This window comes from Eleginops maclovinus, chromosome 6, assembly GCF_036324505.1.
Source record: "Eleginops maclovinus isolate JMC-PN-2008 ecotype Puerto Natales chromosome 6, JC_Emac_rtc_rv5, whole genome shotgun sequence".
In the NCBI taxonomy this organism is placed as follows: Eukaryota; Metazoa; Chordata; class Actinopteri; order Perciformes; family Eleginopidae; genus Eleginops; species Eleginops maclovinus.
Window position 1 is genome coordinate 20820634 of NC_086354.1, and position 26272 is coordinate 20846905.

The window sequence follows — 26272 nt, forward strand, 5'->3', positions numbered from 1 at the left end:
TGTTTTATTCCAGTTCAAATTAAACCTGAAGACAAGGTAAACACTAAACCACTCACACCAATTTCAATTTTCTATAAGTTTTTATTTTACATATACTACAGTTGTTTCATAAAGACCACTTTTCTTGACATTTGTAGTGAAAAGAAACAGAAGATGCACAGGGTTTTTGGCTTTTCAAACATTTTTGACTTATGCTTATTTAAAAAAAAAAAGATGTTTTACCAAAACCCAGTTTATGAAGGAGTGGATTCATTGTGTTGTTTCATCCACAAACGAAAAACTGTCAAAACGCAAAGTAGATTTTCTCTCTTCACTGTTTCAAGCTCGTTTGCATGCAGTGTTATAATTTAGAGAGTAACATCTTACAACTGAATAAAAAAACAAAATGCTACTTTTTCAGTCAAACAAATTGCACCTTTTTTCTTTTGGATTCAGGACATATTGCACACGTCAGAAAACGGTAACAGAACAGAAAACAGAAGGTCAGAGAAATGAGATCCTCATGTCTCCTCGTCAGATGAACGTCACACAGTGAAGACACAGTGATTGAGATGCACCAGCTCGGGTATGATCACAGTAATAAACCCAGAACCAGTGAGCTAACGTTACTCTGCTACAGGAGCTCCTAAAATACTTCAAATTGAGAGATAAACTAATTGCTACGGGTCTAATTCAGAAGGCTCGTCTGCAGATTTCCATGTGATTGTCTGATTCTCACTTATGATGACGACTTTTTGCTTTAAAAACTGTATTACCAAACAGCATTTTTTGAGTAGCCCCTTCTGGTTTTATATTAGCATGATTTAAAACTGGAGGAATTGCCATAATGCAGAATGATAGATAAACTGTACAGAGCATTTGGACATGACACGGTGGTTTTTGGTGATTAGTCTAGCCAGAAACAAAAGACATGTTGCAGATTTTTAACAGAAACAGGAGGAATACATTCTTTAATTTTTCCCAGGTCCATGATGCTGCAGGAGAGCGCAGTCCAGAGCAGACCTGTGTGTCGACACACAATCTGCAGGGTTCCTACGAAACGTTTTTGAAAAAGTCTTTAGTGGGATGTTCTTGGTTTCTGGATTTTGGAAGGATGATACGTTGCAGAGACGAAATACATTCAGCTTCAGGTCCAATCCAATTCTTTGTTTCTGCAGGATCTTTAATAACACTTTTCTCTTCTGCCATTGGAAAATAAAAACGTCTTTCAGGACACAACGGCATCGCTCTGGCTCTCCTGTTAATGGCTTAGAATCCAGTGCACTGCTTCTGCAATTTAATACAGTTCTTATATATATTTATTTATATATATATACCGTTAATATAACTTTACATCTTCAACGAGTGGCGGACAAACAACGAGCACTGATGATTGATGAGATTTAAATCTGATTTCCTTCTTCAGCTTTATGTTCAGATCCAGTTTGTCAATAAAGCTTTATTTTATTCCTTTGAATCAGCCGTCTGCTCTAAGGGCTTTCTCTTTAGTAGTTCTGTCTTCATCTCTGGAGGCTACAGATGCAGTTAGGATGCCGCTTACAAAATCATTTCCAACAGGTGACTGAAGTGAAGCCTCTGGTGTTCGCTGATAAAGCTTACAGAGGTGAAGCTAAACGATCGCTGCTGCAGGCACTGAGCACCACGGTGCAAAACAGAAAATAACAACCACCACACAGACACACCTCTGAACTCCTCATCGGACCGTTTAAAGAGTTCTTTGTTTTAACGTTGCTGCAAAAGGAAAAGTCCGGTGTTGTTCAGCAGTGGATACGAGTCTCCGTGCTACACACAGCTTCAGGAGCCACAGTGACGTTACCGTGACGTGAGCTACAAACACAGCCTGTGAAGTATCCACCCTCCTGGAAATCATTGTTGTACAACTTCAGAAAACATCTAAAGTGGCTTTTGTTTCTTCACTGACCAACAGAACAGAGTCATCATAAATAATCAGTCTGGCAAGTCCTTATTTTCTGCACCTCTGACAGAAGATGTGAGGCTAAGCGAAATATAATAACAATAAAGTGCAGCAGAAGTGAAGCTAGGTCTGAACTTGAGACAACTTCTGTTTAATCAGACCAGACTCCAGGATAAACATTCTAAAAGCTCCCAATGTTTACTTCTCAAATGACCGTATTTGTAACAAATATAAGGCCTATTACATACCTTTTATTATACATCTCAGTTAGGATCATTAATAATACTGTAAGGGAAAGTTAATTTGCTTAATACTTGTAATGGTATTGCTTCTGTTTTATTAGATCTCTTTATGGTTTACTATTTTCCTTTGTTTTTGTAATTGACTCATCATAAATAAGGTTGGCTGATTAAATGACTGATGATGATTCTCTAGAGGTCAGTACTGATTGTATTTTTCTGTTAATCAGTGTAAAAGAAGCCACATCACATCTATTTAATGATGTAAATCAATACGCCATTAAATCCTTCCGGGGGGGGTGATACTCTTCAGGGCGCTGTGACACACTGTGGTCGTCAGTCCGACCCCCGGTGCGTGTTTCCTGCTCAGCGCCTCACAGGACCAGCAGAGATCAGGGTTCCTGTCAGCTGAGGTTCAGGCGATCCTGCTGGGAGCTTCCTCGGGCCCCGGGCGGCCCCTGGAGCAGGAACCTGGCGGCTGGATGCATAGGTTTGACGTGATGATGCTACCCCGCCGGCACGCCACAGTTTCCGGGCTCTTGTGAAGTGCAAACGGCTGGAGGGGAGGTGAGGGGGAGATGACGTCAGAAAGCAAACGGTGTTTGGAGGCGAAGCTCCTAGGAGATGATCTCCAGGATGTAGAAGACGAGCTCCATGACGACGGGGCCCTCGCTCAGCTGACAGGCCCCGCTGTGGATGACGGGGATCAGAGCGCTGTCCAGGTCGCTCAGGTACTGAGGGAGGAGGGGCTGCCCGTTACTTCCTGCCAGGTAGCCCACCTGTAACCGGGACAACATGTTAGAATGGATCCTCACTACCAGAGTCAATCGATGTGGTCTCTAAAATAATGATGAGTGTTTACACACAGTATTGTCCTTTTGTTTTATTTACAGTCCAACTCAACGCCATGATCATACATATTTTATAATATGTATAATAATCAGAGTCCCACCTGGTCCGAGTCCAGCGTGACCCTGAGGCCCAGTTTGGCCATGCCGTCCTCCTTCAGCAGCTTCAGGTGGGGACACAGCGCCACGCAGAACGCTCTCGCCACGTTCTCCATCAGTCGGCTGTGGTCGGCCGGGTCGCTCAGACTGCTGGGCTGGTCTTCACTCTGGAGGAAAAACACCTGAGAGACAGGAAGAGAAATAACCCAGATTACAAATGAAGGCTGTGTTTCTGTTTGGAACCAAGACGAACAACCCAGTCAGAGAAAAAATCAGTTTGTAGTAAAGTACAGTGATGCAGATAAGTCTGAAAGAGTCATAGTATAGCGTGCCAAAAATAAGGTGAACCAGTGAATGAGCGTCAGTGCGTTACCTCTGTCCAGCGGATGACTTTTCCGTTGGCTTTGAACTCGGAGCCGTGGAAGATCTTGACGCTGGTGATGGACTCCATGGACTTCCCGTCGATCGGACTGATGACCCTGAATGAGCAAAAACAGAAAACAGCAGCGTTATGACAGAGCGTTCAGGTCCATGCTCGTTAGAGATCGCTGGACGAAGATAGTGGGTGAGGTCGGAGTCAGACAACTTTCATCTTGTTTTTGTTTATTTTCCTTCACTCTGAATGTGCTGTGTGTTCACCGAAAGAGACATCTAAAATGCTTTTACTGCCGTCTCTGTGCCAGATGTTAAGTTTGGCACAGACAAATCAGTAAAGCCTATCAAGGATTTAGAATATCTTCTTCCAAATCCCCGAACTGCCTCTTTAGATTCTGTTTTATTTATATCTTTTAGTGGCGTGTCTGTTCTATGTGATGCATTGTCCTGAGCGGCTTTCTGTGTTTTGGAGAGCTGAAGCTAATGTTCTTCTGTGGTAGAATACACATTTCTATTTCTTCCTCCTCTATAAAGAACAAAAACAAAGTGCAGGAGGCCGGAGGAGTGTCAGAATGGTGAGTGACTTATCAGCTGAGATGTGGGTTAATATTCTGCTGAAGTGATATAGTGTCTGCTGTCAGTTATATCCGATGGTTAAAGTCACATTGAAATGTGCACATTTTATCAAGACTGCCGTCAAATTGATTGCGCCACATCAAACCCCATCATTCCACCCGGCTAACACTCCCTGCGGAGGATTTCCCAGAGCGTGCATAATGAGCTTTTATAGCTAAGTAGTAAAGCGGCGGCGGGGAAGCTATCAGCTCAATTGTCTGTGAGATAACTCCCTTTCCCCGTCTGTTCCCCTTCCCCCCCTCCCTCTCACCCCTTGTTGAAGTTGTGGTCGTCCTCCGTCCACTGGATGTGGACCAGCTCCTGGTTCTCCTCCTGGTCCGCTTTCCCACAGGTGATGGTGAAGTCCTTCATGTCCCTCAGGGCTTGCCGTAGAGAGTCCATTGTCTCCGCTGTGATCTGGATCATTACACCGTCTGAGGAGGAGAAGATCCATTATCAGGATTACTGCGGGAGCAAAGAGTTTAATTATCTGCGAGTCAATTACTCAAGAACTTCCAGACGCAATTAATACTTTGGAAATGTCGCCGATTTAACGCGAAGATCAGATAACGTCATGATGGGTGTAACGACGCATGTAAATCCAACCCAACCTCTCTAGACAAATTTTGAGACCCAAAAGCATTATGGAAGTACAATAATAAAGCACTTTCAGCTTTCAACTGGGAGGATTTACTTCTTTCTCCGTTTTCTACTGCTGTTAATTCATGTTTTGAGTTTGTGGAATGTTCCCTCAGGCTTCAGATAATTGTGACTAAACAAAAAAATGACCATTGGAATAATTGATGGTGAAACAGTTGTCAGTTGCAGATAGAGGTGGGAAATATGATGACAACCTTGCGTATCATGATATAAAACATATTGAGGCTGTTAACAGATCAAGCAACCAGATGTGGATGTCTGTTTTTTGGATATTACAGGAAGTAAAATACCTTGCAAATCAAATATACTTCAGCACAAAACGCAACAATCTCATTTGGACAATTTGTACCCAATTATTCTTCCTGTGTACCGAGAGCATTGTGAGGAAGCTTCCAAAATGTCTCCCCACAGCCTTTTTTCAGCCAACATGTTTTTTGTTGTTACTTTTCTCACCTTCCACAATGCTGGTTTTGGCTAAGAAGCCCGACGAGGCTTTCAAAGCGCCGCTGAACACAAAGAAGCAGGCTCCAGTAACTGTAGAGAAAAACAATCCCAACTTCAGCTGAACGTCACAAATCAACAATCTATTCAGGCGAGCAGGACAAAGTAGCATCAGACAGTCAGGAGGAGGGTTTTCAGAGCTCCAGACATTAAAGCCAGACAGAGCGAGCTGAAAGGGAAACGTAATGGATGTGTTTGTGTGTCAGCACCTTTGCGGGGCTGGTGATGGATGCTGATGGCCTGCGTTTGGTAGTTGCCATCATCGTTCTGGACACACACCAGGTGGGAGTCGGCCCGGTCGTTGAAACACGCCCCCATGGCCAGCACGTGCTCGTTGGACTTATTCATGGCCTTCATCAGCTGCAAGGACAAATCCAACCCATGATTAATTATTCTGCCCTCTGCTGTGTGTCAGTAAACGCACCCTGAGGCCGCCTGGATAAGCCTAATTGCAGGGGGATCGTGGGTGAAGTCCTCGAGTGGAATGAGACTGCGGTGAGATCACAGATTGTGTGAAGAAGACGCCGACAGGGGTGGGTATGAATGGTTGAAAGATCCACACGCTAATTCTGCTAAATCCCCTGCCTGTCTTTGAAGCCGCCCCTCCTCGAATCAGAAATAAAAAGTGAGAATCTGGAGGGCTTTAACCACTTGCTGCGCGGAACGCTCGTCTGCAAGCTGTTGAGAAACGGTCCCCACTTCACATTACTGCTCTCCCATCTGTCGGTGCAGCCGCCGCCAAACGCTACAACCAGCTCTTCATCGCGGCTCTCTGCCTCTTCTTCTTCGTGTGTAGCACTTCCTCTGGTCGGACATTCATTCACACCCTCAAGGGAGCGTTATAGCTCGCCCACGCCTACCGTTCAGCTGCAGGGCCCCAGGAGAGTTCGTCACACATCACCTACACAGAACGAACATGTATGTGTGTGTGTGTGTGTGTGTGTGTGTGTGTGTGTGTGTGTGTGTGTGTGTGTGTGTGTGTGTGTGTGTGTGTGTGTGTGTGTGTGTGGATGAGCAGAGAGCTTAAAGGGAGCCTCCTCCACTGATGTCATTAGTCTGGTAGAGGGTTTCATTCGTTAGAGGGATGATTTATTATTATGGAGGAAAAAGCTTCATAGGAAACATGAGACATCTTTGCCTTCTCTCCTTTTCTAGAATCTGCTTTAAAGTCAAACATATTTGAGTAAAAAAGATTCAGAGAGCTTCCAAGAAAACAAGTCTGGCGTGTGTGAAAGCGGTGTATCAAACTCTGGTGTGAATAAAAACAAAAACTAAGAAAGTAAAGACTGCATTTCATGTTCCCTTACAAATACCTGAACCCTTTCCCTGCAACAGGATATGTAATGCTTTCCTTGTTAACCCTTTGTTGACTGCCCCGAACATTCCATTTTTTCCACACTTGATGACCTCATGGCACAAATAACCTTACTGTGTGGCCATACTACATGGCAGAGATGAAATATACACACCATTGTAATCAGAAGAAAGAGCACTTTAAAATGGTATAAAACATAAATAATTATGTGTAAAGGTAGCATAATTATTTTTATAAATATGCTCAAAATTAATCCGAAAAAATCATAAAAATTACAGATTTCAACAGAAATGTTATTTTTTCCCTATTTTCTGTTGTAGATAGGGAAAAACATAGAGTATATGACAGACTAGCAAAGTTGTCCCCTACTCAATGAAAAAAAACAGAATCAATTTATCATTTTCTGCTCAAAAGTTATGGTCAATTCATTATGCCCTGTACGTTTGCAGAAAATTATAGAATCTTTACAGAGTAGAATGTCTTCACTGCCCAATTTGACATTTGACCTCAAAATCCAGACAGAATGGTCAAAATAAGTTATTTTGGCCATATATCAATGAGACAGAGCTATATATGGTATGTTTCATTATACTTTAGGACAGGTAATACAAATCCTTCTGGAAAAGAAAGTGTTAACCTTTTAGTGACCGCTGAAAATTTACACCTAAAAAACCCAAATATGTACATTTTAACTTTTTTTTTGTAAACCACCAAAACACCCAACATCAATTTTGATGGTATTTAGTTGATTTATTTGCAAACATAAGTTATTACAAAACATATTGCTTAAGTCATTTTTTTTTAGATGTGGTAACTCAATAAAGAAGTGCAATTATCAATCACGAAAAATAACAATCAATAAACATAAGCAGCAATGGACAAAAAGTCAACCATCAACTAAAAAAGTGCTTCTTATTTAGGATGAAAAGGCATGTCAGTCAATCAATAAAATCTAATAATAAATGTAAATTCATTAGTAAGTGCATTTCCAATAAACAATCAATAGTAAATGAACACTCAATGTCAGATCAATGGTAATGGGAAGTGCCTCCTGTTTTCATGTGCAATAAACAATATTTTCTTGTCAATCACTATAAACAGTACCAAAACGTTCTTCTTATTTATATTTAACAAACAATACAAAATCAATCAACAGCAACGGTCAATCAACAATCAACTAAGACAGTGTTTCTAATTGATGATGAACAATCATGTAAAGTGCAGTCAATGAACAATTATGACAAGATAAATCAACAAAAATCAAGGAACAAAACTAATCAATTTCTGTGTTCACAATTCATTTTTGTTTTTATTGCTCTTTCTATGTTCATAATTCTTTGTATGCCATACTTTAAAACAATTCTTGTCTTGAGTTATGTGCAAGTAGACCTGGCATTGAGGGGCATCACATTTTGTAACAACCTTGAGTGCTTGTTTGCTGGTGTCATAGCAGACTCTACAATTTCTCTTTGTATCAGAGACAGAAGGAATGTGATCAGAGACAAATTCCCCAGGGTTTTGTACAGAAGCATAAACTGGGGGCTCTCCATACTCCTCAAGGCCAGCCAGCTGCCGGACAAGCTCCTCTCTGAATTCGGTCACAGAATACTTTTGTGGTCGCTTGAGCGCAGCTACATCAGGGTTTGCAGCCCGGTGAATCTGGAACAATATGAAGCTGTTTACGACAGCAATATCCATCATATGAAAGAAGAGAGTCTTCCACCATCGCATGCACTTTCTCAAGGCTGTGCTCTGCCCAATAAGCTGGTCAGACCGGTCAACCCCATTCATGAAAAAATTGTAGTCATGTATAGCCTTGGGTTGTTTCACTCTAATACAATGCCACCTGTGTGCGAATTTTTCTCTCCTTTGCACATGCAGGAACTCATTTGCTGAGTGGATAGATGACAGAAGGGTCACAGGCCTATTGTCCTTCCACTGCAATGCCAAACAACAGTTATCGCGGACCCACCTCATAGCTCCCCTATCTTTCCCTTTCACCCACTGCTTCCCTTTCTTTACTGAGTCAGGGAAACCTTTTCTGTTTTCAGCTGCAGTCCCACAAGAAGGCATCTGGAGCTGAAACAAGTCCTTTACTAGTTTTGGGGATGTGTAAAAGTTGTCAAAGTACACATGATACCCCTGGTGTGCAAGAGAGCTACAGAGTCTCATCACTACATCATACCCCAAACCATTCTCACTAGGTGCAGCATTAACATTTCGGCCAGTGTAAACGTCAAAGTCATAAGTATAACCATTCAAACTGTCAGCTAACACCCAGAGCTTAATTCCCCACTTTGTGGGTTTGTTCTTTATATACTGGCGAATACCAGACCTATGTTTAGATTTCACCATTCTTTCATCCACAGCAACATGCTGGAATGGTTGGTAAAGTGCTTTACACGTCACCTTGAAAGTCTCTAACAGGCCAGTGATTTTACGTAGTTTATCACGCTCATCTTCAGCACCATGATCTACAACATGGAGCATTGCCATCAATGCTTTGAACCGGTCTCTTGACATTATGCTGCGTGCCCACAGGCCATGGTACAGGGTTTTGGTGCTCCAGTGTCTGTAAAAAGAACTAACTGGGACAAGGCCACAAAACATTACAAGGGCCATCAGTCGTGCCAATTCATCTGGACTGGTTTCTTTCCATGTACCATCTGTGCCACCATAATAGGGCTTTCTGAGTATTTCCTCCCAGGCATAAGCATTTGTGTAGGTGCAGATTTGTAGCAGGAGGGCATCAGTAAAAAAAAGTTGAAAAAAATCTATGGCTTTGGTCATGGTACCTCGTGTTACTGGTACATCTAGGTGAACACCAGGCTGGCGTACAGGACGGAAAGATGGCAACTGGTTGGGCATGTCTGGATCATCATAGCTAGATGTCTGGACAACAGGTTGATTCACTCGATGTGCAGCTCTCCCTCGTCCTCTCCCTCGTCCTCTCCCTGCGCGCGGTCGCTCTGGCATTTCTTCTGGTGCCTCCCTTTCAGGCTCAGGCTCAGGCTCATCCTCCTCTGAGTCGGTGGCAGAACCAGGAGAAAGTTGAGTTCTAAAAGTTGAGATATAAAAAAAACAATACAAGTTGTTCACAACCTAGGTCAAGGCTAATTCCAGTCAGAAAAGGTGGTAGCAGAAAAGTTGCCACTGTCTACATGTCATTATTTTCTTTCTAGAAGTTGAGATAAAAAAAACAATACAAATTGTTCACAACCTAGGTCAAAGCTAAGTTCAGTCAGAAAAGTTGTAGCAGAAAGGTTGCTTACTTACTAAATGTCATTAGGCTACTTTCTGTCTAGAAGTTGAGAACAAAAATACAAGTTGTTCAAAACCTAGCTCAAGGCTACTTTCAGTCAGAGAAGGTTGCTACTTACTAGGCATCCCATTACTTTCTTATATGCCATTACTTTCTTATAGGGAGCAAAAATAGACATTTCTGGAACTAAACAGAACGAGTAACACTGATATTTATTTATTTATTCAATCCTATATTCAGCTCTTCATCCAGACATGCCCATGGCATATGCTAACAACGCTACAATGTTGGCAAAGGGCTAATTTACCCGCGAGAGATAAAGCGCTAGTGATGCGCGGGTTAAGGATTTTTAACCCCCGCACCAACCCAACCCATCGTGACAGCCAATCCGCACCGCCCGACCCGCAAAATTACGCTCTGATTTTTTAACCCAACCCGACCCAACCCGCGAAAATGGGAGAAAAAAAAAAAAAAAGATACCAGTGAGTTTACGTCGTGATTTGCCAAACGGTAGGCCTATTAACGAGGGGTTTTGCTCACAATTATGAGGAGATGCACGGCAGGCTATTATTTTCGCTAAACAAATGATTGACAGGAGGCATAGCTCGCAGCTTGCTGCTGCCTTCTGACGTGCTGCCTGTGTGCGGTGCATGAGACGGAGCGGGAAGAGAGGGAGAAAACCCCATTTTATCCTTACACAAAAGACAAGCATATGAACGGATACATATAACTATAATAGCTGGAATAATTGCGATTTTTACCCGACCCGCCCGCTACCCGCATTTTCCACGGAAAAAACAACCCGGCCCGCCCGACCCACGGGCTAGCCCGCGGGACCCACGGGTTTTGGGCCAGCCCGCGCATCACTATAAAGCGCGATCAAAAATAAACAATCACCAGGCACGATTTTTTTTGTTGTGACAGACAAAAAAACACATTATACAAAAGGCACAGTCTACTCTGAGTATTATCCCTCGAAACTATAATGTTTTATGAAGCTGTAAGTAGTCTAAAATACAATCTTGAGTTTCAAGAACTTTATTTGTTTACTCACGTATCATCGTTGTCGTCGTCGTCATGAAAGTCTTCATTCAGTTCACGGTCCAACTCGTACTCTTCTCCACTGGATATACCTCCTATTTCACTGTCTTCACCGCTATTGTCATCATTTGTGTGTTGACAACACATTTCTGCCACCTCAGCAGCTGAAAAACGCACTTGAGGATGCCTACGATCTGACATGTTCATTCAGTGTGCAGCCGCGAAATGAGCCAAACGCGATTCACCTGGCGATTCACGCGAACCTTTTTAGGGCGGGACGATCACAAGATGTAAAATGACATAACTCAGCCAATAGGCTATCAAAACGAACTCAACTACTTGACAGTGATTGGCTAGGTGTTGACAACATATCTACATAGTTTTTTTCATCGGTGAGGTTAAATGCGTGATTCAAACACGGCGAAGACGTCATGGTTCGATATCGAACCAAATTTACATGGGCCGTCAACAAAGGGTTAAACAATATAAAAAATGTCATATATTTGTCTTTTGCTGGTTGGACACACAAACCTATGTGTAGTACATGTGTCTCATGATACGGTCCATACGATCGATGGAGACCTTATTTAAGAGGATGTCTGTTCATTTTTAAAGTGTATCAGATGTTTAGAGCGGTAATCAGCTGCAGGACACTCACCTCATTGTAACGGTTACTGGGGACCTTGATGCTCGTCTTCCTCACCTCCATGTCCACAACCAGACCCTTCACCACCGGCAGCGTGTACTGGTAGTTCCGGAAGTCCTACGATGAAGATTTTAAAACGGCATTATTCAAATTGTAAATCTTCATGCAGGTAAAATAATAAATAAAAATACTTGGTGATTTAAGGGTCTGTTTGACTTCACAAACCATGCACTACAGCCTCGGACTCAAATAATAAAAAAACAAAGCCACTCACTGCGAGCAGATTCATGATGGTGTGACCGGTCTCTCCGAAGAGCGGCTTTCTGAAGCGCACACTGAACAGCGGACAGGGATAGACTGCAAAACAAAAGGTTAGGTTGTTGAGAAATCCACAATAGAAAGGTATGACTACCAACATGTTATCTGAAATAAATAACGTGTTTAGGATTTCGTTTCCTTTGCTGCTGTAACAACATTCCTTAGCATTTATCTATTTCCCCACTCGTGGTTCTTGGTCTATCTTAGTTATATAGCGGGTTTTTTCAAGCTGTGTATCCTGTGTTCTTTATCCTTTTTACTCATTAATGCAAATGAACTGAAGAGACCCCACACATCACATACAGAGCACCCCCCGCCGTTAAGAGGAGCACTCCTAATCCACAACCGATAACCAAGGCTGTTTTTTCACCAGCAACCAAAGCTCCTTAGATGACTATTTTTAGCTTTATCTGTGCAAACAGCTGGAAAAGAACTCTCGCCCCAAACTCTCATTAGCAATAAAAACAAATCTGCCATTCAGTGGAGATCTGTACCATGACGTGCGACACAAACTCCTGCTGGTCACTATTACAGGTGAGAGGAGACGACTTCACCGTTTGTTAGGCAGATTCATTTCAGGTGAAGGTGGTATTTTGTGTATAGGGCCTGGACTGTACGTGTATTTGTTAATGTATTCTATCCGGGCTGGCTGGAAGCAACGCGGAGGCTTAGCGGTGTCAGGCGGCACTCAGGCTGGCAGCTCGGCGTAGAGAGAGGGGATTTGGTGGAGCGGAGGCTCTCCGATAAACCCCCTCACAAGACGTCCTGGTTCATATGAGAAGCCGTGAGAAACGCAGGCTGGTTTGATGTATAAAGGCTTCTTCTGACAACTGACATACTAAGCTCTTTGGATTAAGCTAGATCTTTATATTTACCAAAAGGAAACCATCAAACCAACCATGAGGGGACACTCCCGCTCTTAGCTCTCCCTTCCTCCAATTTGAGACGTTTGGTTCTGATGACAGTAAAATGAAATCTCTGTTTAAGAAACCATTGTCCATCCTATGGGGCGAGGTCCAATAAGTGTTGTTGCTAGATGTATTTCATTTGAGCAATACCTTTCTCAGTGTGTGATAAATTAAACAGAAAGCAGCTGAAAAATCTTTCCTTCCTGCACCATGATGCAATGTGAGACAATAAGAGAACAAAAACTACGAGCAGGAACTACAGACAGTTTCAGCTTGGATTTCTCAGGAAAGCCAGTTAAGTGCAAGGTGGAGATGTGGCCCATAAAATGATTTCATTGATCTCTTTGCTTGTATTGCAAACTAACTGCGTTTCCAACAGCGAAAATGGCTCAACACACCGCAAAATGGAGAATATGAAAATCTACATTTCCATGTTTACTGGAAAGAAAGATCTGCTCATATGATGGAAAGCTTCATAACAAATGTTCAATTGATCTATAGATTACATCGTCTCATCAGCGGCTGTTTTCAAGGTCAACTTTGTGATTGGACTCATTTATGTGTATATTTATTTTGTTGCATTTTCTTCAGGAGAACTGTATGTAAACACTTCAAAATATTAAATTACACATATTACTGTATTGCTACTGTTCCTAGTGTGAATCCCCCCCGACTCACATCGGTACTCTGCGCCCAGCCGCAGCATGAGGCGGATGGGGAAGACCTTGGCCCAGGGCGTCTCCCACTTCTGTATGAGGATGCCGAAGAGGTAGGGCGGGTTGGGCAGCAGCAGGTCCTGCAGCGACTGGAAGGAGGGGCTGATGTAGAGGAAGCCGCCGTGCTCCTTACTGCCCAGGAAGCTCTGCGTGAAGAACGAGTGACTCAGGTGGCTCAGCACGTTGCCTTTAGGAGATGAGGAAGGAGGGGAGGAGAGAGATTAGGGATATAGGAGACGTTGGGAGGAAAAGGAGGGGTTGGTGAAATAAGAGAGGGGGCGGGGGCAGCTTGGTAGTGGGGGAGAAAAGAGTAGTAATATAAACAAAATATATATTTCTGGAAAGAGGGGTATACGCAGACTGCCATGTGAAAGGTGTGTTTGCAGGATATCTGAAAAATATAATAAAGGTCAAAAGAAAAGCAGGGAATATTGTGAAAGGTAACGTAAACAACATGTAGAGGAGTAAGTTCAAGAAAAGGAGTGAGAAACTCTGAATTGAGTGGTAAATATGAGAAGAAAGAGGCTTTAAGTGTATCTGTACAGCTCTGTTTTGAGTTCCACAGCAGGGAAAAGATATGTTTGCCCTACAGCCTCGTATTACTCACAAAGGGTTCATGTTTCTAATGATCTGTGGGAGGGGTAGCTGGCTTTACATGCCTCATACTGCAAAAACGGCATGACAAAGCTCAGGGACTTGCTAAAGCCAGCACTTCTTCCCCAGTCCTGACTGACGGCGAGTTAATCAGGAGCGACACCCACAGTATGGCTCCTTTCCAACAGCCTGAAACTGCTCCAGTGAGAATATTAAAAAGGAAACAGCCTGAGGGGAGCGAGCCGTCAAAGTCACCCGATATTAGCCGACTCTGCTCTGCAGCATAAGGGGGTAAAACGCAAGACAAGCATTGGTGAGGTGTCACACCCGGAGGGAGGAGACCTGACAGCAGGGAGCTAATGTTTAGACCATTTTTCATGGAATACGCAGAGACACAGTTCAGCGGCGGTGGAGAGTAACCTGGTTTCCAAATAGAGGATAACTAGGAACACCTGTTGTCTCGTTGTCTCTGTGGAACAGAAATAGAGCTGGGATAGTTTCCCACCTTGCATTACTTTAAGGTCATAAAGCTCATGGCTCATTTTTAACAGAGCAGCACCTGACAGGTAGACGCATGACTACTAATGAGCTGCCATCTCCCTCAGAGGGACCCACCGTGCAGGTGAACTAGTTTTACAGTGGGGCTCCTGGTGGAACTTTTGGTTGTGTTCTCACCACTGAGGGCCTCCTGGTAGAGCTGCACAAAGTGTGTGAAGACATCTTTCGGGATCGTCTTCTCGTCCGGTAGACACTGGAGCAGAATGACCACCTCAGCTTGGCCGACTGCGTGCATGCCCTTCGTCGTCACGTACCAGCACTTCCTGTTTACATCTGTGGGTGGGAGGAACAGATAAAGTGTCAGTCACTATTTCCTGCTGTTACATCAGAGCCATAGACATGTGTTAAGATCTTACTATTTAGCACAATTCTGTAATGATTCCCACACAAGTCTGAATTGAAAAATGCGCAGACATTAAATGTCAGTCTTTGCTTTTTTAAGAAAACTTCACAAGCAAAAAAGGAACATAGAATTACCTTAATGATAACGCTTGGAACTACAACGGGAATTATTAGGTGTCTTTACATCCTTAAACCATTTACCATTCAGAAATGTTAACGTCATATCCGTCTGTAAAGGTGGCTTCTTTTGTCTGCGCCCTTGAAATGCCTAAAAAGCTAAGATCTTATATGTTCATACCTGCTAGGTGCTCGGATGAATAAATGAACATCCAGCTAAGCACTTTACATATAGCATGAGAGCTAATGGGAAATAAAATGTGTTTTAATACTATGCTCGCTCACTGTTGCAGATTATACAATAGGCAGCACAATCAGGAAACTTGGGGATTTAATGTGTAATCCAATCTTGAAAATGGGAACCAAAGAAAAGTTCAATCTGAATCTTGGCTTCTGTGTACTTCAGACAAAAGCCTCATTAAAGCACAATTAAAAATGTATACAGTACAAATATTATATTCCCCTTTATCTTATATCTACATTAAATCAACTATTTACGAGCAGATCCGTGCACTGCTCCTCCAAAAGTTCCCAGTGTGAATAATATTCAAACCATGGTAGAAAAAGGTCTGGGTAACTCACAGTTGACTAGCTTGACCATGGCGAGCAGGTTAGCGTTGAGCACGAAGACCAGGGGGTCGGGGCCTCCCTCCTCCAGCTGCTGCATGAGGACGATCTCTGACGGCCTCTCCTCCACTGCATAGTCTGCAGGTGTTGAGGAGGAAAAGAAGGAGAGAAGCATGGAGGGAGGAGGAGTCAAGGTAAAGTTAGATAAATGGACAGGAAGGAGCGAGGGCGGGACATGTCGGAGTGAGGATGATAAAGGAGTCGCGTGTGAGGTAAGTGAAGGAGATGATAACAGATAAATTCCCTCCCCACTGCATTCCCATGATGAATCCCTCTCCTCCCCCCGCCCCGCTGACAATGAGTGGTCGCAACATGAGCTGTGAAACAGAGCACATGTAAAACATACTCAACCAGCACACACACACACACACACACAAACACACACACACACAGCAGCAGCACCATGAGGAGGCAGCAGAATGGTGAGGATGAGGGCAAGCACCTGTGATGTGGCCTCCCGTACCTCCTTTGACTCCGGTGGAGATGAGGATGGGAGGGAGCCCGTCCTCCGGGATCAGGCTGAGCGAGCTGCCAACAGGGCTGCCCACTGGGGCAACAGGGGTGTGAGCGGCCTGTGGGCGGAGGGTTTTAGGGTTAGAAGTGAGTTATAACATGCATTGATAAGCAGTATTCAAGAGGTTTGGATTAGGATAGAGATACATCTGTACGGCTCTTATGACCAAAAAACTATTAAATTCAGTTTTTTTAAAGTCAGGTGTGCATTATGCATTATGGAGGACAGAGAGGGGTTCATATCCCAAGATTAATTGTGGACAATTCCTATTCCTGTAAATCAGGCCTTTGAAAGTACATTTTAATTTGAGATTTTGCCAGTATGACTCATGGTGTTGTGAAAGCTGGATTTTGACTAATCTGTTTATAGCTCTAATGGCAGAAACCTAATTCAATTTTTTTTAAAGAATCATAATATGGTGTATTGTATTATGTATAAAGGAGCCGGGAAGAGGGTCATATCTTAAAAGAAACTACAGTTAAATCGTACATTACCAAGAAAACGTACTTGCTTTTCCTTCAGACTACCTTGCTTTTGATTAAATTAAAATCTGTGCATTACTTAATTTATGCCGGTTTGACTTTAACGGTGTCATGTGAAAGTCAGATTTTATACACAAGTTCTGTCTGCAGAGCAGGCCATCCGAGCAATCCTTAACCCTCATATTATTCATCAATAGAGGTCTAATTAGTGTGAAAGCAGCACAACAGCAGAACCAACCAGACTTGTTGTATTTGTTCTGAGGGAAACTTTATCTGATTAAACAAGGAATGTTTCCTTTGAATGTTTGTGACCCCGCGGGTAAACCACCAAGGATCCCAGTGAAAGAGTCCTTTGTTGCTTCAGACGAGCTCATATAAACATTACACGCTCACCTAATAGCATTAGCTGAGGGGGAGTGTTTGTGCTGAGCGTACCTCTGAGTGTTCAGGAGGGGAGGATTTGTTTGAGTACGTGGAGATGGCCAGGGAGTGGGAGGGGGCCGGACTGGAGGTTGGAGGTTTTGGGGACTCTGATGCGTCTCCGTTAGGTAGCAGTCCATCAGCGAACCACACCCTCCTTTGCTCCCGCGTCATGGTCCCTACAGGGGAGAGTACACAGAGTTACAGAAAACTGCAAGCAAGATAACCCTCATCAGAAGGAGCAACACAAAGATTTATTTCCAATCAGTGGGGACAGAATGCCACTTAAAACATAAAAACTAATTAAAAACAGCATTTTTTATTCAGTGTAAAGTGTGTACCCTCGTTGCCGGCTGGTTTCAGGACTCCCACAGGCACCATGACGGTAGGCGGAGGGGAGCTGAGGACCCCCGAGGCCTGGGCCTGCTGCAGGGGGGGGATGGTGGAGCAGTACTCTGCTGGGTTGTTGGGGTTCGGACTGTGGTTGCTTGCAGTGGCCGGCGTCTCCCATGGTGGAGCTGACAGAAAACACCATCAGTACAGGTCGTCTTCAGACTTGATACAGACACATTTTCACACTGATGATCGCAGAACATTTCTTTTTAGCAATACATCAAATCCTACGTTCAGATGTCCCATGCCTGGTACTGGAGACTGCTTGAAAATGCCAATTCTATAAAATATAATATATATAAAGGATCCCTGTGCTTATTTGTCCAGACTTGTCCTGACTTGCTATGATGTCATGCACACACTGGGCAACAATATCCTCACGATATTGAGGCGGACGCAGTTTCTAGAGCCAGGCGTCCCAGCTGCTCTCCACCGATTGCAAGCCCCAGGGCATGATGGGAAATGCTTTGCTTTCACCTGATCCAAGAGCTCATTTGTGTCTGTTTCATAGAATATCCCAAGTTTCTATGTAACATTTTAGATTGTACGCTATGAACGTTCAATGTGAGACCAAACATGTATATCCTGTGTGGTTGATAATAATAAAAGCTTGATTATGAAGCGCTAATCAAAACAATAAATGACAGTGCTCAACAATGCAGAAACAACAAGAACAAAGGATAGAATACAACACCAGATACTCTCACATTTCCACCTATAACTAAAATACATATAAATGAATAGATCGTTTCAACAGGATGCAAGTATCTCTGTGACTCCCTGTATATTCATTTAAAGCTACTGCCCAACTTCAATCAGGAGGTCCATTTCCTCCTGATTGAGCCCATTGACAGAATGTCATATTATGAAACCACATGTGGAACTAATTTCATTAACGAGGGCTTTCTCCCCATCAGCGGCTCAGTAAGCGTTACAGTGAGCAGGCGGACTCTCCTGAATTAGCCACAGCCGTAATTAGTGTCATTCATTACACCTGTGCTGTCCTGCATCGCCATGTCAAAATGTCAGCTGGGAAAAATGACTATTTATATAGTAGCTGTTCCCATTACCATACCGCACCGATCAATGCTTTACATGTAATGAATGCAATTACATTTTTTATTTGACTAATTTCTGTGTAGTTATGCAAGTTAAATGTACCACATGAAGAACCTTTTGAGTATGATTCAAAACAGAATATCTTTTTGGGCCAATATTTTAAATAGCTTTTAATGGTTAAAATCTTTTTTAATTGAGCAGCATCTTCAGTTACATTTATATATAAAACGTATAAATATGTGTTGAAAAGAATTCCAACTTTTTCCTTGCAGTTATGCTCACCACTGGTCAGAGCAGAATGACAGGTGACACAGACGCGAGCCTCCTTCCTGTCCATGTACGTGAGCCTGCACTTCAGGCTGCAGCACGTCGCACAGAACACCTTAAAAACACCAAGAAAAAGAAGAGTATTTGTACTACATTCCTACAAAATGATGATCACACTCGACAAAAACATGTTGCGTATACTGCGAGGATTTCAAAAAGGTGGCAAATTGGAAATTAGTTGTGATTAAGTATGCAGCAAATATCCCATTTTATGGATATTGATTTCCTGTGCCTCATTTCCTGTCCTGCCAGTGCTCCAGTGAGCTACAGCTGCGTGCAGGGTACTTTACATTCAATGGATTAGCACCTCATTACACTTCATTATCCAGAAACATTGGGATTCTCACAGCTGATGGCGGGTGCACGGAGGATCCCGCTGTGTGTATTGTTTGCGGGCCCGGTGCTGGTGTCAGTATTACTGCAGTGCCGGCTCCTCCCTGCTCAGGAGTGTGTTTGTTTACCACCATGGGAAATTAGGAAACAGTCCGCAGACTTTTTTTAGTGCAGTGTCAACACCTTCACTTTAAAGCACTGTGAGGACCCCCCGCTACTTGTGTAGGGGGGCATAATGCTAGGAAGTTACTGCAAAGACCTAAAGCTCTAACTCCTCTATCAAACACTTCATTTACCTCCTTACACAGAATCAATTAAAGCTACTTCAAGGTTACTACACTAAAGTTGAATTACCTTTCTTTTTCTTAAAGTTATTTTTGGGGGGCTTTTTGCCTTTAATCGGATAGGACAGTGGAGAGTGACAGGGAAGTGGAAGCGAGAGTCGGGGTGGGATCCGGAAAGGACCACGGGTCGGGAATCGAACCCGCGTCACCGGCGTACAGTGCAGGTGCCCCAGCCAGTTGCGCCACGGCCGGGGCCGAATTGCCTTTCTTATGTTGTTTGCAGTTTGCTTTTTGTTTATGTACATTTATTTTTGACCTAAAAAAAAACTGCTTGATTGTCCAACATTACAGGTCTGATGATTCCAGGTAAGTGTGTTTTATAGATAAACAATCTCTTCATTCAAAAGGTAAAGATTGAGTTAGCAAACCTTTTGCTAATTGATTTATCACTAAAGCCAAAATGCCACACATTATCTAGTTGTCGCGTCTCCTTTGCTAGTTCTTTTTTATCTTATGTGAAAGCTTTCTCCAAACCCATCTTGAAAGGCCAACATCATTTGGCTAATCCCTCTGACAAACCCCCAGGAGAGGTGTGAACATTATGGAGAACAAACATGTGGAGTAAGCAATAATAAAACACAGCATGGTAACAGTCAGCAAGCTTTTTGGCAGGAGCGTTTCAGAGTCATGCACCTGACCTTAATCTCAATACAGTATAGCTAATGGATGCACTCCAGTAGCTCATACAGCTGCAGTAGGCTTAGGAAAGGTATTCTTACTTCATCTGATCGATTTCTTGATCACTTTAGAATGTGTGCAAAGTGTCTCTTTATTTATGAGAGGCTGACTATTGTAAGCAGTTCATCTTCTGCCAAACTTCACCCAGCAAAGCAGCACTCCACTGACCTTGCCGCAGGCCCTGCAGTGGTGCCTCCTCTTGGTGAAGGTGAACTTGACATCACATTTCATACAGACAGGGGCCTGGGAGTCGGGGACCCACACAGGGGCCACCTCACCCAGGGAGCTGGCAGGTTTCCGGCACAGGGTGCCCTGCTGGCCGGCCTGGAGGTCATTGTCCGGGCTCTCTGAGGGCATCGGGGCAGGAGAGTGGACAACACCATCTCCGTTCACCCCCACTAAACTGGGCTCAGTCCCACTGGGAGTAGCTTCAGAGGGCGTGCCTCTACGACACTGGTTCTCCTGGTTTTTGTTCCTGCTGGTGGCGGGCTGGCCGAGCTGATTCTGGACCTGGCCCGACAGAGGCTGTGGGATTTGGAGCTTGAGGTTGACCGGCTGTTTTGGCCGCGCTCCTCCGAAGGGAACACTGACCGGCTGCAGCCGATTGTTGAGTTTTGGTTGGATGCTACCGGACCCCACTGCTGCTCCATCACTGCTCTCTTGCTTACTTTCCTCCATTTCTTTCTCCTCAGTGATGGAGTCCTCTTTGGAGGGGACAGGAGAGGGAGAAAACCCCTCCTCCTGCTCCTCCTCTGTCTCCTCTGGTTTGGAATGGTTACTGCTCTCCTGCTCCAAACCATTGGGAAGGCTTGGTATTCTGAGGAGTTGGTCTGTCTGTCCCTTTGGACCACATCTCCTCTGCTTCTGCTCCACTCCGTTCCTGTCAGGAGGAGAAACACCATTCTCCTCCACCTTACAATCACTCCGCATGTCTTTTTCTCTATGCAGGAGACTCTCTACAGACTCCTCATTAAGGTTTGCAGTCTGTTTTTCCTGACCATTGTCCTGTGAAACAGCTGTACGGGCCTTCTGTTGGACATCTTCCCCATTTTGTGTTGTTAGTTGCACATTGGGATTTATTTTAGTTTCTGTTTCTGATCCAACCTCAAACGTGAAGTGAGTGTGACCGACAGTGGAGCTTCCTCCTGATGCTGAGTTGGCTCTTTCCTCGTGATGCGGTTCCTGATCAGAATCCCCAGGGTATCTGTCTGAAGGAGAGTGTATCTTCGTGCTGAGCCCACCCAGTGCTGGGCTTGCAGGGCAGCCATTCTCCACAGCAGTGCAGGCCGTCACCGGGGGCGGCGAGAGGTCGTCGGTGCCCACCAGTTTGCCGATGTTGGGCTGGGGGAGGGGAGGGCTGTGGACGTCTGCCGGCCTCTCCTCTACCCAGGATGGAGGTTCTAGACCTGGATGTCTTTTGGGGTTTCCCCCTGGGGAGGTGCTGGAGGAGGAGTTGGGGAGGGTTTTGAAGGGCAGCGGACTCTCCCCGGGGCTGAGGTCTGCGTGGGCCAGGGCAGGGTTCAGAGAGAGCAGGTGGGCCGGGGGGGCCAGGATCTGGGTCCACTTGGCGTCCGAGAGAATGGGATTGTCCGTCTCATCTGGCAGAGGAAGAAGAGGAAAACTGATCAGCGACTGGAGCTCACCAAAAATAATATTGTCCATTTTTTTCTTTACACATAAAGCTTCTATTGAGGCGTCAAATGAAAGGCTGAACGTCGACATAAAAACCTTCATTCTTTATTATTCTGGTTATAGAAGTGCTTTTTTTTTTTTAATGGTGCTGTAAGATCGCTGCTTGACTGTCGGGTTAATACAGCTGCATCCCTTCAGTTCCTGCCCTGAAAATATTACTTTTGAGAGGATAAACAACAACAAATAAACCGAGGCAAATTCTGACAGAAACATTTTGAAAATCATAGCATCTATTTATTTCCCAACAACAACAACAACAACAACACATAAGTTATGGGAACCGTTTGGATCACAGGAGGGAGAGAGACTCTTATGCAGCCACACCTAAAATCGTACTCTCCAAATAGCATAATACCATTAGCTTAATCTTTATCTGACAATGCAGCGATACAACATTACGAATAAAACTTTACACAATTCAGTTCAACCCAGATTTTAACCCAGAGAAAAGATCATGAACCTTAAACACAAGGAAGCCTCAAATGAACTGCCACGGAGAACTATTGCAAATATACACAGTCCCAGGTGATCGAGAGCTAAAAATGGGAGACAAACCAGGGGACAAATTGAGAAATGAGGTTGGCAGGGAGTGGGAAATTAGTGTGGGAATTCAGGGAAAGTGGGCCAAACGGCTCAGTCACCCCTGGGAGACATCAGTCAAGCTAGCTGACACATGAATGCTGGGTAATACGAGCGGAAAATCGTATAATATTTATTCAAAAGGACTTTCTTTAACAGCCACGTCAGCTACTGTATAGTGCTTTCCTTTCTTCACTGGAACTCATGCTAAGCTGTTTCGGTATGTGCCGTACCAGGTTCAAGCGCACACACACATTCACTCACACAGAGTTAATCTGCCAAGCTGGATCTCTGGCCAAGTACACACAGTTAATCGCTCACAGCAAAAATACACACTGAGCTCAGAGAACCATTAAAATATGTTGTGTATGGAGGGCTGGCATATTTCTGGGGTCATCTTCAGTCATGAATCCAGAAAAGGAGCAGTCTTCCCTCTGTAATAACAGATCGTTTGTTCTGCAGCACAGTAATACATTGTTTACTCTACAATCACCATAAATAAGCTCTGTGGAAGCACTGTTTCAAACTCTATTTCTTTAGTGATTGTAAGCATTAAGTGTGAAGAAGAAACAAAAGACTCTTGTCTTGCACCAATTACACAGTTTCACACCAGCCCGGGGGAAATTGATAATCCAATTAGCCCCATTTCTTCTCTGCACACTTTCAATCGACACCTGGAAATGTTGCAGAAACTGTTCGGGTGTTGTGTCTGACACAGTGATGGTTTACTCACCGGTTACATAAGGGCATCCTAACCACAGCTCCTCTGAAACTTCAATCCGACAATTACACCCTGTCCCGTCAGTCTTTCCTCAGACACAATGACTCACTGTCTGTCCCCGTGTCTTCGCCACATTCTTTACAACAGAGGAGCTCACCTTCGTTCTGCTCAAACTCGTCCAGCACCTTGTCCAGGTTGAAGGCCTCGGCCTGGAAATAATTCTCCATGGGTCAGAAAGCTCCACGCTGCCGACGGCCGTGTGAACCTAGAAACACAGAGAGTGTCCTTAAAAATAAATCCGTTCATTTCCATGCAGTATGCAAATGTCCCCCATGGCCTGTATCGTATCTCCTTTCTCATATCTCACTTTAATAAGCTTTGTTTAAGTAGAAACATCCCCTCCACCCCCGTTGGCTCTTCGTTCTCATTTTCCTTCCCTAGCAGTCCTCTCTTTTGTGATCGCTCTGGGGCCACAAAGATAATAAAAGGCAAGTATAGGTAAGGTCAAAAAGTATGTTATGAATACGAAGGTTATCGAGTGAGTTATAAGCCTTGAAAATAGTAACAAAGAGTCATTCAGGATACACACGTATTCACTTCTCTACCTCTTCAAGTCTAAAAAATGTGTCGCAGCATCATTTAATCCGCTTATTATTTTCTTAATTTATCGCATGGTTGATTAGATGATAAGATTATGTTTATGTAATCAATAATTCCGTTTCTCTTACTGTAAGTCCAAGGTGACATCTCTAACTGACTTGCTTCGTCTGACGGTCGGACACTTTAAAATACTACATTTATATTATTTTAAAAAGATAAAAAACATATTTTATTTCTTTTGAACTGGAAACAGATCCTTAGTCTCAGTTTTGAAAAATAACTTAAATTATAAATTAATTATCAAACACTTGGATATAAACTTTCTCACCAGCCTGGTGTTCTGTATCACAGGATCAATTGTTTGCTCTGTAACTTGGACAGTCTTCATTCTTTAAATGCCTTTACTGACTCCTCTGTATACCTGTATTACAGCTGGCTTCTTCATCTCTCCTCACCTGCACAGAGGTCCTCCTCAGCAGTCCCAGGCGGTGTTTTTTTCTCAGCAGGTTTCCCTTCTCACTTCTCACTTCACCCAGTCTGGCAAGCGCCGAGCGCCCACACCTTGAAGTGGGAGGGAAACACCTTTCAGTCCAACAACTGCTTCTCAACCAGCGTGGAAAAGCAAGCTGCCAGTCTCATTACAAGGCAATAAAAGCAATGAGCTGACAGCATGTCCTAGATGCTTACAGTTTATCAACTACACATCATAGTAAAGTGAGTAAAGCCAGCTAAGTGATTGATCTGGGCTTCATATTTAGCTTGAGATTGAAAAAAGTACAAATTAAACATCTGAGTTCGACTGGTCAATACGTCCAGCTACGGTTCAGGCTAAGGCTGTTTTTTAAATAAAAAACTAAACAAAAATGCCTTAAAAAACACAAGCCAAGGTTCAACGTTGCAAGTAACAAATGTTTGTATATTTGCTAAAATGATTAGTTATAATTGATCAAATAATCAAAAGATATTGAGGTTTCAAATGTAAAGATTTGAGGCTTTTCTTAGTCACAAATGTTAACAGTAACATCTTTTGAGTTTTAGATGTTTGGATAAAAACAATACGACTTCACCTTGAGCTTGGGGGAATTATACTGGGCCTTTGTCACTATTATAACATTTTATAAAGGATTGATATACATCTCTTTTCCATCTGCAGCCTCATATTCAAGCTTAGACTGGCATCAGATCATACGGCTCAAAGGTAATGTCTCCCCCCATCACACTGACGATGAATCAGAACAACACCTCAGTAAGGGGGAAACGTTTGAGTTCATGAACACCATGTTTCAAATGATAATAGAGCACATCGAGCTTATCATGTGTACTGCACATAATCATACATCGTGAGCAAATACTCATTCACGCTCGACAAGGCAATCAGAGGCATGAATGGAAATCAGATGAAGCCTGAGTCACTGCACAGTAAACCTGCCCAGTCTGTCCTTGCTGATGAGAAGACCTTGGAGAGAGAGTGTGTGTGTGTGTGGCAGCAAATGAGTAACAGCCATGCTGAACCTCAGGGTCATTCTCATAAGGACAAGAGCGACCAGGGATTACACCAGAGACTACATATTCCGCAGCGCGAAGGCTTCGGAGAAAGGAGCAGAGTCAACACATTTTCCGCTTAGTTTAAAGCGCAAGCATGTGCACGACGTCAGCAAAACGGAGAGTGCACAGGACAGGAGGATACACATGTACTGTAGTGTGTACCGTGGGTCAAACCATTTCTGGAGGAAACGCTGCTGTCAGAGCCAAAAAAGGCCCCGTTTAAAATAAGAAGACCGACAGAATAAATAATCCATCAGTGAATGAAACAAAGACACAACGCTGTAATTAGAGCATCTTACGAACCATTAGGCAAGCGCAGTCCAGATGGAGTATGATGACTCAGATTAGGCACAACACACACACCGTGACGTCACTGCAAGATCAATACGAGAAACTCCACTACTGCTGCTTCAATAAATATACACTGACATCTTCAAAACCATTGCATATTAAATCATGATTTAAAAATAGCTGCTTAACAACAGCTGACAGTGACTACTAATCAATGTATGAAACTCTTTTGGTAAGATTAAACACAACTAAGAGGTGTTGTCAGCAGGAGTAGATCAAGTTGAGATAATACAGTTTGGGTTGAGTAAATCACCCTGACATCACCTGAACCCATCACTGAATGGTAGCACAAAAGTTTAACTTTGCCAAACCTCTCCAGTTTCTACTTCAGCAGAGAGATTGCCTCTAAAAGAATGCGCCCCGCACCGTAAGAGCCTGAAAAGCTCCGGTGGATGGAGGACAGTGCACACGTGAACAAACACACACACAACCATGATACACCTCCATGACGACAGGAGCCCGTCCCTGATTAAGATTTAATTACTCTGCAGAGGCGTTAAATAATGCAGCTTTAGTCAAAGTGCGCGAAGGGGTTGTA

At 43.6% G+C, this 26272-nt stretch overlaps 1 protein-coding gene across 5 annotated transcripts in view; it reads right to left on the minus strand.

Moving 5' to 3' along the window:
* Nucleotides 1-61: 61 nt before the first annotated feature.
* Nucleotides 62-26272, minus strand: part of zfyve9a (zinc finger, FYVE domain containing 9a) — a 30199-nt gene continuing 3988 nt past the window's right edge. Inside the window, exons 2-19 of one of the 5 annotated variants that reach the window (XM_063884986.1) lie at nt 24294-24399; nt 23396-23503; nt 20415-21844; nt 18847-18946; nt 17454-17630; nt 17128-17291; nt 16160-16268; nt 15652-15774; nt 14728-14883; nt 13421-13645; nt 11791-11873; nt 11529-11633; nt 5462-5612; nt 5205-5285; nt 4363-4525; nt 3475-3580; nt 3107-3283; nt 62-2933 (exon numbers count right to left, since the gene is read on the minus strand). In XM_063884986.1, coding sequence (XP_063741056.1) covers nt 2772-2933; nt 3107-3283; nt 3475-3580; nt 4363-4525; nt 5205-5285; nt 5462-5612; nt 11529-11633; nt 11791-11873; nt 13421-13645; nt 14728-14883; nt 15652-15774; nt 16160-16268; nt 17128-17291; nt 17454-17630; nt 18847-18946; nt 20415-21844; nt 23396-23465 — 3582 coding nt within the window. In that variant the 5' untranslated portion in view covers nt 23466-23503; nt 24294-24399 and the 3' untranslated portion in view covers nt 62-2771. The other 4 variants (XM_063884983.1, XM_063884985.1, XM_063884982.1 and 1 more) reach the window with 4 other exon arrangements.